At 34.0% G+C, this 12,876-nt stretch overlaps 1 protein-coding gene across 1 annotated transcript in view; it reads right to left on the bottom strand.

The window, feature by feature from the left end:
* Positions 1 to 12,876, bottom strand: part of LOC109104454 (ephrin type-A receptor 4-like) — a 35,731-nt gene that overhangs the window by 1,443 nt on the left and 21,412 nt on the right. Inside the window, 11 exon segments of the mRNA XM_042771842.1 lie at positions 41 to 202; positions 1,115 to 1,308; positions 1,518 to 1,667; positions 2,398 to 2,607; positions 3,463 to 3,524; positions 6,617 to 6,802; positions 6,885 to 6,998; positions 7,084 to 7,136; positions 7,757 to 7,871; positions 8,264 to 8,423; positions 8,622 to 8,746. Coding sequence (XP_042627776.1) covers positions 41 to 202; positions 1,115 to 1,308; positions 1,518 to 1,667; positions 2,398 to 2,607; positions 3,463 to 3,524; positions 6,617 to 6,802; positions 6,885 to 6,998; positions 7,084 to 7,136; positions 7,757 to 7,871; positions 8,264 to 8,423; positions 8,622 to 8,746 — 1,531 coding nt within the window.

Raw genomic sequence — 12,876 nt, 5'->3', positions numbered from 1 at the left:
ATGTGTTATTGGCTGTGTAATGTGTGAAAGTGGTGCTCACTCGTGACTCATGTGTAAGATGCTCTCTAAGCTGCAGAATCCTGCTGTGCTGAAGTTTTCTCTGTATTGCTCAAGTCCAATGATTTTCAGCCATTCATCCACAGAACCTAAAGCGGGGGCGGAGCCTTCAGAGGGGGCGTGGTGAAGTGTGGAGGGGTGGGGCCTGAGGGCGACAACAGCAGAGAATACATTTTTACCCAGAGAAAATGAACTTGTCATAATTGTATGTGTGTGTGTGTGTGTGTGTGCATATTTTAGGTTAAGCCAGAAACATACAAAACTCTTCAAAAGTTTGGGGTCAGTCTCTCATGCTCACCAAGGCTGCATTTATTTAATTAAAAATACACAAAAAATTGTAAAAATATGAAATATTATTACAATTTAAAATAACTGTTTTCTATTTGAATATATTTTAAAGTGTCATTTATTCCTGTGATGCGCAGCTGAATTTTCAGCATCATTACTCCAGTCTTCAGTGTCACATGATCCTTCAGAAATCATTCTTAAGTACTGCTGCAAAAAAACATTTCTTATTATTATTAATGTTGAAAACATTTGTGCTGCTGATTTTTTTTTTTTTTTTTTTTTTTTTTGGAAACCAGGACATTTTTTTTTCTTTTTATTTTTTTTATTTATTTTAGTTAATGTAAGAACAGCATTTATTTGAAATATAAATCTTTTCCAATATTATAAATGTCTTTACTGTCACATTTGAGCAATTTAATGCACACTTGCTGAACAGATTTCTTAAAAAAAAAAATTGACTAAAATGCATTTATAATATATTTATTATAAATGCATTTATAATAATAATATATAATAATATATATATATATACATTTATTATATAAAACGCAATTATAAATAGCTTCTTGTCAAGATTAAATTTATGTAAATGTCTCCAGAAGAATAGAAAAACCTAATACATGTTCATAAGGGAACAAAGGACTTTTTAAGTTACTATCTACATATGCCAATCACATATTTTAGGACTAATACCAAAATATACCCAAAATAGCAATAAAAAAAGTGAATGGAAATCTCTGTGTGAGTCTGTGTAAGTGTGCATGTTCACCTGCTGGCGTCTCCGGCCGTCCTCTTGAGCGTGGCAGGATTGCGTATGAGTTTGTCCAGCATGTTGACAATCTGGCTGAATTTGGGTCTGTCCGCTCGTTCCCTCATCCAGCACTCCAGCATGAGCTGATGCAGAGCCAGGGGACACTCCATGGGCGGCGGCAACCGGTAGCCTTCCTCTATTGCCTTTATCACCTAGGAAACAGAAGAGAAAATGAATGGCTGATTTTGCTGATTTAAGGCATTCAGTTGGTTTGTATAACTTGGCATGCCACATAAGAGCATGATAAATCTGAGTATTAAAACTTTGCATGCATTTCTGGAAAGTGTACCATGGGAACGCCAGCGCTAAAGGCATGACAACCACACGTAATTAATTAGATCTGTGGTACAGTGCCACTCACATCCTGGTTGCTCATGTCCCAGTATGGTCGTTCACCGTATGACATCACTTCCCACATGACGATTCCGTAACTCCACACGTCACTGGCTGAGGTGAACTTCCTGTATGTGATGGCTTCTGGAGCCGTCCAGCGGATCGGGATCTTCCCTCCCTGTGATTGACAGGTTCATGTTATTGACAATAAACAGCATTATACAACAGAATTAACTGAATAAGTGCCATTCTCAGAAGTCTGATATTCCATGTAATCATATTGGAACCACTGTTATAACTGTGAAAATGTGATAAAATTATGATATTAAATATAATATAATGATCTGTCTATCTATCTATCTATCTATCTATCTATCTATCTATCTATCTATCTATCTATCTATCTATCTATCTAATTTATAAAAATATTAATAATTATTAAATAAATGTTAACTGAAATAAATGTATAGTTTAAAAAAAACGTTTAATTAAATGAATGACAGAAATAATTATAAAGCTGTCATTCATTTAATTGAAACTAAATTTAGCATTTATATACATTAAAAACAAGCTTTATATAATTTTTTTTTACGATTTTTAATGAAATATAAATTTTGAATAATGGAAATTAGTTTGTGTCTGCTTATTCTATTCATCAGTGTTTGAACCATTAAAGAAGAAACCACATTTTCCGTATTTCATAAAAAAACGAATGGGCGCAAAAGTACACGGATCCTACTTGTCTTGTTCCTACAATGAACTGTTCTGTTTCACTGGCGGAACAAAAATAATCAAATTAACCAGCCATAATATGTCTGAAACATTAGTTACTTAATTGTATATACTGTATGATAATATGAATGTAAAATTATATATGAATAAACGTAAAAACATACACACACACTTACCCTGGTAGTATACGCTCCTTCTGGCTCATCTTCAAGCACTCTGGACATCCCAAAATCTGAGACTTTGCACACCAGGTTGCTGTTCACTAGGATGTTGCGTGCTGCCAGATCCCTGTGAACGTAACTCATGTCAGATAGATACTTCATTCCAGACGAGATTCCTCTCAGGATGCCCACCAGCTGAATAACGGTGAAGCGGCCGTCATTCTTCTGAAAGAGGAGAGAACACATCAGACCTGACAAGAATCAAAGCTGCTTTAGTCGTGATTGTTCTTCTGAGTCATTTAGTATGGGGAAAATCTCCAGTTTCTCTTCAACTTGTGTCTTTTGTCCGAAACACCTCAATTTTTTCACGCTGAAAGGTAAGTGTTAAATACAGCTCCACATGAACTCCAGCTCTGTGAGTCGCTTATAATGAAAATGCAACATGCGACAAACATCTTCCCAGACTTGAAATAAGAAGCATTTATAAATGTGTAGTTAACAAAAGAGAAACATTTCAAAATAGAATTTCCCTCTGGTTTTCCGACATAATTAAAACCTCTATGGTTTAATGATTGAAAGCAAAGAAAAACAACAATCATAAATATTTATATTGTAATTTTACTGCTGTTATATAAAATTATTATAACTTTTATTAAATAAATTAAAAGTATTATGAAATACTTTACAGTTCAATTGTATTGCAATTATATTTTTTAATAATTTATTTTCTGTTATTTGATTTAATACTACTTACTACTACTACTACTACTAATAACATTCATAATAATAATAATAATAATAATAATAATAATAACAACAATAAACAATATTTTTTTGTAAATAATGCACACAGATTTTCATGGCTAGTAAAAAAAAAATTATGGCTGGTAAATTTTCTCAAGTCACTGACATCGGCAGGTGTGGCAAAATATTATTTTCAGGTCCTTTTGGAAGCTGTTTTAAAGGCAAAAGGAGGTAAAACACCCTAATAAAGAAATATTACCTATTCCCCAGGTGCTCTTTTGGGGATTTTTTTTTAACCAACCCCATATATATGTAATTTCAGTGTATTGATCTTACTCTGAGAAACATGTCCAGTGAGCCGTTCTCCATATATTCAGTGATAATCATAACTGGTTTGCCTGCAATCACAGAAACAGACAAAAAGAGAACAATTCAACTTCACAGATTATAGTAAATTCAAGTTTCTGTAAGGAAAAACAACAAATCTACTCTAAACCATCTCGTTTTGTATTATGGCATGTTACTGTCTTCTTAGGATGTAAAAGTTTGTTCTTCTTTTGTAAGTGGCTTTGAATAAAGCTAATTAAATGTAAATCTATTTAACAAAGCACTCAAACTTTCCCACTGACAGTATTTGAATGCCAGAGATGCCCTGGGCATATGCAACACCGTTTACTGAAACTTCTTATATTAGTGTCAACCAGATGTAAACACTGAGCGCAGAACATGTATATCAGTTATTCAAAGAGAATCAACACACACACACACACACAGTCACAGGCCGGCTGATTGACACTTAGCCAATGCTCCTTTCCTATAGAGGAAGTGCAGTAAATAAAGCTTGACCAGACACATTGTCAGCCATCTTTGTTGGGCTGGCCTTTCTGATGACCTCGAGGTGAGTTTGACTGACAGCTCCTCCAGAGGGCCTGAGGAGCAGGTGACCTCTGACCCCGCCTCCTCACTGTTGGAGTTTCCCAGCCCCGCCCCTCTCCGCCCATCCTATTAGAATGCTAATGATGCGTTTACTGACTTCGTGTGTATAGCTGTGCCGACATGCATGTGTACGCTTGACAATGAACTCTGCAAGACAAGGGTTATAATCTCCATCAAAACATAACAGAAATATACCATTTATAATTTCAAAAAACAAAAACAGTAAAAAAAAAAAATAAACACTAGAAATTATATTTCTTGCATTAAGAATGCAACTACCACAAGTCTTATAAAGCCAAATAATCGCTAAGAAATGCTGTTGAATCATTGATGAGAGACATCGAGAGGCCCCGCTCCACACCACCTTATTTACATATTTAGATTCACTTCATACTCATTTACATTATGCAAATGAAGCATTCAACTCCACTAGCTCTGCAGTAACACAAAGCGGGAGACTTGAGATGGCTTTATAGTTTCACGGGGACATTTAAGAGCTAAAATTAAATGAAACATTGACAGTGCTGGCTGATATTCAACTGTTAGAAATGTCTCGCACCATTTTAATTTACTAAGAAATTATAAATCAATGCATTTGGTGTCACCTGATGCTCAAAACTTTGTTTCTTTTAGTATATACAGCAAAAATGTTATGTGCGTATATGTGCAAAAAAAGAACATATTTGAAATATCAAGAATAGACATAATTAAAAATTACATGAAAATTAATCAATTAAAAATCAAAACTGATGTTATTCAGTTTCTCACATTTAAAATGAATCTTTTAATTCACCGTCGCTCTCTTTTATTGATAAACTAGTCCAATGACAGAAAAAGTAAAGTAAACAAAAATAAAGTAGAAGGAAAGCCAAGACGAATAAGAAAACATGCTAAATGTGTAGCATGTAAAGTCTGACTTTCGCTCGCTCTCTCTCTCTCTCTCTCTCTCTCTCTCACACACACACACACACACACACACACACAGAGCAGTGGCTGTAGGTTACAGATATAGGGTGACACTCTAACCCCAAACACATTTAGGTCTGACGACGTGATTGATGAGTCTGCTGTGCTTTTTAGCTCACATTAGCCGTCCAGAGCGACCCACTCCATCTGGAGACCACAAGGCTGTGTGTGTGTGTGTGTGTGTCTGCATCTCATAGCAGTTTTTGTCAAGACACGCTCAGCAAGCAAACACACAGATAAGCTGGACATGCATACATAAACACACACGACCATTAGCACATCAAAAGGAAAACATGTTCTATCAGCAGTCTGTTTCTTTAGTGGCTTTATGCACACTTAACATCCCGACTTCTGACCACAGCATTCTGCCGACTAATTCTCAGAAGCATTAACAGGTTTTTATTAGCATGAAACATAAGTATTTTATTTGCGTAATATTAATTTTTTTTTAGAATTTTATCAGCTCTGTCCCTGAATTCCACGATGGTTCCAAGTAGGAAATTCTGATATGACATGAACTCAAAACTAATATTTAAGGCAAGACGAACCTCTTGAAAACATCCCAAACTAAAAATGACTGAAGAAGACAAAGAAAAGCCCTTGATGTCTTTTAATAATGCATCATATTTTCTGAATGAAATCCAACACTTGTTTCTAACTAATTTTGGCTGCTGATTCCAAAACTAGTAGCTGTTCTGCTCGAGCACATCACACATTCTCACAAAATATGATGCATTTTGTAGCATTTTTCTTTTGACAACCATTTCTAATATGAAGAAATCTTGATTCCTATCTACCTCTGAGTCAGATTACAACTGTTTGTTCAATTCTCAGTCCATTTTCAAATGCATGAATGATTCTGAAGACATGATTTTACGATACTGATTTGATCCGGATCCTTTCCACTTTTCCACTCCTTTGCAGAATGTGAGTTAAATTATACATTATGAATATTTATTTTTTGTAATTAAACTTTTGACATTTGACTGCTTTTATTATTTTGATAAATGCATTAAAGCTGATATATATATATATACATATATATATATATATATATATATATATATATATATATATATATATATATATATATATATATATATACAGTATATAGAATATTTTTATTTATTTTTTTGTGTAAAAAAACCCTAATGCTGATAATTTGGATTTCAGTCAAAATGCAGGGCTGTGTACTATATTATAATTTTACTATAAATATTAAAGACTCTTTTATATTAAAAAAATCGCTGTCAAAGTTGTCCTGTTAAAGTTCTTAGCAATGCATAACAAAAATTGAGTTTTGATATATTTACAATAGGAAATGTACAAAATATCTTCATGGAACATGATCTTTACTTAATGTCATAATGATTTTTGGCATAAAAGAAAAATCAATAATTTTGACCCATACAATGATTTTTTGGCTATTGCTACAAATATACCCCAGCAACTTGAGATTGGTTTTGTGGTCCAGGGTCACACACACACACACACATATATATATATATATAGATATATATATATATATATATATATATATATGATTGCAGGGGACAAATAAAAATCTATGATGTCCGCTTTAACTTACATTTGGTGACCACGCCTTCCAGGTGAATGATATTAGGATGGTCAAACTGGCCAATCACGCTGGCCTCGCTCAGGAAGTCCAGCCTCTGCTGCTCGGTAAACCCCGCCTTCAGCGTTTTGATGGCCACACAGATCTCTCGCTTTCCAGGAAGTTTCAGACGGCCGCTGCACACCTCGCCAAACTCACCTACAGAGACAGGAAGGGACTTTTACGTGCATCTGTCATCAATAAATGACTTGCTAACAATGTAGAAGAGCCGTTAACGCACCGATGCCGATCACCTTCTCAATCTTGATACAGGAGGTGTTGATCTCCTTAGCGAACTCCCTGATGGCCTGGTTGGGGTCTTCGTAGGTGTAAGGATCCACATATATTCTCACCCCTACCGGCACATTAACAGAAGGTTTGAGCACAGAAAAGTTTCATTTTGTGGTCCAGCTGAAGACTGATGAAAGGTGTTTTCTTACCTGGCTGCAGGTTTTTCTCCTCTGCCTGTTTAGTTTTGCTGTATTTGCTCCTCCTGAGATGAAAATATTCACAATTTTTCAGCATTTATTCTTTTATTTACCTATCTATCACAGCGGTATTTCACTATTATTTATACACTATTATTGTATTTATTAATATTGTGAATTGGCTTTTGTATACTTCAAAACTTTTGACATTTGACTGCATTCGTTATTTTGATAAGTGCATTATTGCTGATGCATATAACTAATTTAAATTCTTTATTCTTATGTCGTGGAAAAAAAAACTACATGATACATTTTTTTTTATTATATTTCTGAACTCAGCATCATGAAATTATCTAATACTTTAAATAAAAAAAACTTTTTTTCAAGATGCAGGGCAGTGTAATACATACATATACAAAGAAATATATTATAAATTATTTTATATTTAAAAATAAATAAATAAAAATAACTTCTAATTTCATATTTTACACTTGTTTTGTGCTTTTGTAATTTTTTTTGTATATATTTTTTAAATAAATAAAATAATAAAATAAATACATTTTCATTTATTTTTATTTCAGTTTTATTAATTTTAGTGCCTCAACTTTTTTATTCCTTTTTAGTTTTAGTTAACATTAATAACACTGGCCTGTCATCATGGAAAAAACACTGGATGTTCTGTCACCTTTTGGTGATGATGAAGGTAATGATGAGAATGAGGAGGAGAACAACAACACATCCGGCCACCAACAGCAGCAGCACAGCAGAGCTAATGACTCCTCCAACAACAGGAGCTGTGACTGAGAGAGACACAATTAGATTTCTTCTCCAAATCATGCAGCATATTTTTTAGACAATAATGCGTGTCCTAATTCACGTATTTATGCACTATTCTATGCCGTTTTGTAGTATAAATAGTGCGAGTAGTGCGTTCACACTGAAAATTCTAAAAAGAAAAAGTGCACTTTAAATGCACTTAATCGAAAAACAAAGGGGGAGGAGCTTTCAGACTAATAATATAATTGCAACAATACACGATTGTGTACATAGCGCATAAGTACATAGTGTATTGTGCATCACTTGGGATGCAACATGTTTTTTTTATATTAGGTATTCATTATATTTGTTGAGTATATGTGAAGCTGTTTCTAGATCATTCTTACTCAATTAAACACATGAACTGGACACCCACCAGTGTTGGTGCTGAACTCAAAGGGGGCGCTGAACTCTCCATATCCCGCGGAGGTGCGAGCGCGCACGTGAAACATGTAGGAAGTCAGCGGAGTCAGGTCTTTAATATCAGCGTTACGAGACGTCGTCTTTACGATGCGATAACTCCTCTCGTTCTGATCCTGAGATTCAAAAATAAAGAGAGAGAGAGAAAAGGGAAGATGAGCGCAAGGAAAGAAGTCAAAGGGGGCTATTTTAACTCTAATAAAAACCTCACTTCCTGTTTATCCAGACAGCGAATGCAGTGTGTTTGAACAATAACATCTTAAAGGAACAGTACACCCAAAATGTTAGGGTGAACAATGACAAAGAACATTCACCTTCTCGTAGTATTTGACCTCATACTCCAGTATGACTCCGTTGGGTTTCTCGGGTTCGTCCCAGAACAGAGAGAGAGTGTGGCGCGTGATGTCCTTACTCTGAACCATCATCACCGTGGAGGGAGCTGAGGAGAGACAGAAAGAGTTCATATATTTATTAAAGGTTTATGCTTACTAAATTGTACTTTTGTCAGGTTTTCTTGACACATCTGTCTTTCTTTTATACCATCACAGACAAACAGAGAGAGAGAGGATAAACCCGGAAAGCAAGGAGGGCTTTTTCTTCTTCCAAACTGTGGATTTGGAGTTAAGACCGCTATTGTCTGTTTGGGTTTTTTTTCCCCCGAAGCTGTTTTTGTTGAGGGTGAGAAAGTCAAACAGACCCAGAATCAGACACAACAGAGATAAAGACACGAAAACACAATAAACAGAAAGAGAAAAACAGCAAAAGGGATCTGAGGGATGCAAAGGAAGAAGACAAAGAAAAGATCTCTATGTATTAGTTTCCTCTACCAAACAGAACAACTCTAGATATCAAAACCACAGAAAGCTCAGCATATTTCCACAGAATTCAAATGCTGTCTTTGGCAGAGTCCTACACATTGTCTCGTGTGTATTTTGGCTAAACTGAAAATCAAAGTGCCAAGCAAAAAAATGTTCATTCCCATAATAGTTTTCTGTTTTTTGATGTAAAAGCTACCTAGAAACAAACCAGTGAACTCAGGCAATCTCCTAGCAATCACCTACCCAACACCCTAGAAACCACATAGCAACACCCTAAAAACCAAATGGGAACATCCTGACATCATGGCGGTGAGTTTTAAATGGACAAACTCATATTTTTAACATATTTTACCATATATAGTAGGGCTGCACGATTTGGAGAAACAAAATCAAATTACAATTTTTCTGATAAATATGATTTTAAATGCGTTAAAAAAAAGTTTGTCTGTAGGGTTGCACAATTTGGCCAAATATTTTTTGTGATTATATATCAATATGACTATAAAATATTAAAACAATAAAAGACTATCAAATTTTAATATTAATAAAAAGAAGAAAAAGAAAAATTATTATTTAAATTTTAACCAAAACAAAAAATTTGATTATTTCACTGTAAAAATAAATAAATAAATAAATAAATAAATAAATAATATATATATATATATACTATAAATAAATAAATATATATATATATATTATATATAATATATATATATATATAATTTTTTTAAAGAAAAATCATAATATAAAAATATTTTTATTTTTTAAATGTATAACTAAAAATTATAATACTAATATTTATGGCTTTTTTTCTTCATTTTCAAACATTAAACCATTTAGCTTTTTTTTTGCAAAAAAAAAAAAAAAAATGCAAGGAGCCCATAGAGCATCTCTTTTTTTAACAACAGGCATTTTATAAAAATAATATTAATTTCATTTGAATGCTAATATTTATGGCTGTTTTAATTTCTTCATTTTCAAACATTAAATCATTGAGCTTTTATTTTGGCAGAGAAAAAATAAAACAGCATCTCTTTTGTTGTCAGCCGTTTTAAAAGCACTTTTGGGAAGATGATTGCCGCATGTCACATTTGCAAATGCACATTATGACCAACCCATACTCAGAGAAGATACAGAAATGAGTTGATGTGGAGCAGCATATTTACTATGAATCGAGCTGCTCTAAAATTCTGAAAACACTGGATCATGAGCTGCTCGTGTGCAAATGAACACAGTGCTTCTCTGAAACATGCAGGACATATATTAAATTAATTAAATTTAAGCCATATCGCAGTTTTAGGTTTTTCTTAGATTAATTGTGCAGCAACAATATATAAATCAATTTTACCCCACAATCAGCATAGAAAACGTCATCGTTGGCCTATCTACAAGCATCCAGAATTCAAATGCTGAAGCTAGAGTTTCATCTCTGTGCATTAGTGAGTGTGTGTGTGAGTCTGTTAAACAATTCGATCCCCCACCAGCTGTAGCAGCAGCTCGACGGCGGCCCTCTCTCATCTCACAGATCCGTCTTCCTCTGCCAGGCCCCACAGACTAAACGTGATTTAGGGTTGTCCCTTGGGGGGACTCTGAGTCGGCCCCCTCCAGCCAAAAACACAGGGGTCACCGGCCCCCCTTCACCCACCTAACACACTCATCTCTAACACACATCCATCATGCCGTCTGCTCTGACAGATATGGGCTGTAATGGGGTTGTGGGTGTGTGTGTGTCTGGCTGAGATAACGTTAAGGAAAGATGAGAATCTGCGCTCGATCATCGTGAATACTCAAGCACGTTAAGATTCAGTAAAACTGATTTAGGAACATCATGCTATATGGCTCATTTAACACCTTTAGTGCATGCTGGGATATGCTGTACTTTGCATGTGGCGTGAAGTTTTGTGGCATCCCTGCGAACTGTGACTATATATGTGAAAAAAATTATAATAAATATTATATACTCACTTCTGAGAATATTCCAAATCCATAAAATTGATAGTTATGACACTAAAATTTGATTGGTTGAGACATAAATATAAAATATATACACATTTTTAATGGTACAGAATATACTGAAGACTGGAGTAATGGCTACTGAAAATTCAGCTTTGCATACACAGGAATTAATAACATTTTAAAATATATTAAAGGAGAAATCATTTAATTTAAATTTTAAAAATATTATATTAATTTATGTTTGACTTATTATTAATTTGCTTTTTATAATATTAATGTAGTATTGCTAAGCATAAGAGACTTATTATGTTTATTTTATATTAAAACATTTAAATATATTATATGAAAAAAGATATATATTAAAAAATAATATTATACTATATTAAAGCTTATAATTTTTTAATAATGTATGTTTAATTATACTTTTAATTTTATATATATATATATATAGATATATATATATATATATATATATTGATTAGACTTAAAAACAGGTGTTTCTGAATGCAAATGTTAATTCAAAATAAGTGCAAACATGTAATTAATTAATTTTAAGGTTTTTATTTGCATATCCTTTCAAAAAGTCTCATAATGCTGCATCGTTTGTTGGAAAACAGTCATTTCATTTATAATATAAAAAGTATATACTGCTGTTCGCAAAGATTAATAAAAAGCAACAGCGTGCTACAGTAATTTTTACCACAGTTCAGGAGGTTTTACGTCCTCCACTAGCACTTCTCTTTTCTTCTGAAACTTTTAAAATATCGTTATCTGACGTTCTATTTTTCACTCTGACAGCATGAATACATGTGTTTTGTCTTATGTGAACTAAACATAGTGTCAACAGCATCTACATTAAGATATATATGTTTAGTTATTCTAAATATACACTCATGACCGCCCAGCGCACGACTAAGTAGGACATGTATTCACGTCCTCTGTTCTTTAGCCAAAGGCACATCACTGCATGTTAAAACCCCACCCTCCACCCTAAACTCCACACTCCGATCCCTCAGGCTGATTTACAGGCTTGGCTTGTCACAGAAAGATCCGGATCTCCGGCTAACGCTCCATTCTGAAGGAAACCCAAAACACCATCAAGAGCACAGACCGCACATCACACGTCTGCAATTACACACACACCGCCATGAATCAAAATAGTGTTTTGACGCTCTACATGTATGTGTGTGTTTGTAATGGAGCAGAAAGGTCATACAGAAGTTCTCCGTACGTGATTATGTGAGTGAAATTGAACCTCGTGAAATGTTTTCATTGAGGATTAGGTGAGAAATATAGTACGCTACCGGTCAAAAGATCCGAATAATTAAAGGATTAGTTCACTTTCAAATTAAAATTTCCTGATGATTTACTCACCCCCATGTCATCCAAGATGTTTACTTCTTTCTTTCTTCAGTCGAAAAAGAAATTAAGGTTTTTGATGAAAACATTCCAGGATTATTCTCCTTATAGTGGACTTCAACGGCTACCAAACGGTTGAAGGTCAAAATTACAGTTTCAGTGCAGCTTCAAAGCGCTCTACACGATACCAGATGAGAAATAAGAGTCTTGTCTAGTGGAACGATCATTTTCTAAAAAAATAAAATCAATGTATATGATTTATAAACAAAAATGCTCACCTTGAACTGCTCTGCGAGTCCACGACTTTAAGTAAAACATAAACACGTTGAAAAGGTCACGTGTGACGTAGGCGGAAGTATAATGGTTCTTATTATTATCAATGTTAAAAACAGTTTTTGCTGCTTAATATTTTTATGGAAAATGCGATTTTTTTTTC

The sequence above is a fragment of the Cyprinus carpio genome, chromosome A15, assembly GCF_018340385.1.
Source record: "Cyprinus carpio isolate SPL01 chromosome A15, ASM1834038v1, whole genome shotgun sequence".
Lineage (NCBI taxonomy): Eukaryota > Metazoa > Chordata > Actinopteri > Cypriniformes > Cyprinidae > Cyprinus > Cyprinus carpio.
This window is presented reverse-complemented; position numbering and strand designations above follow the sequence as displayed.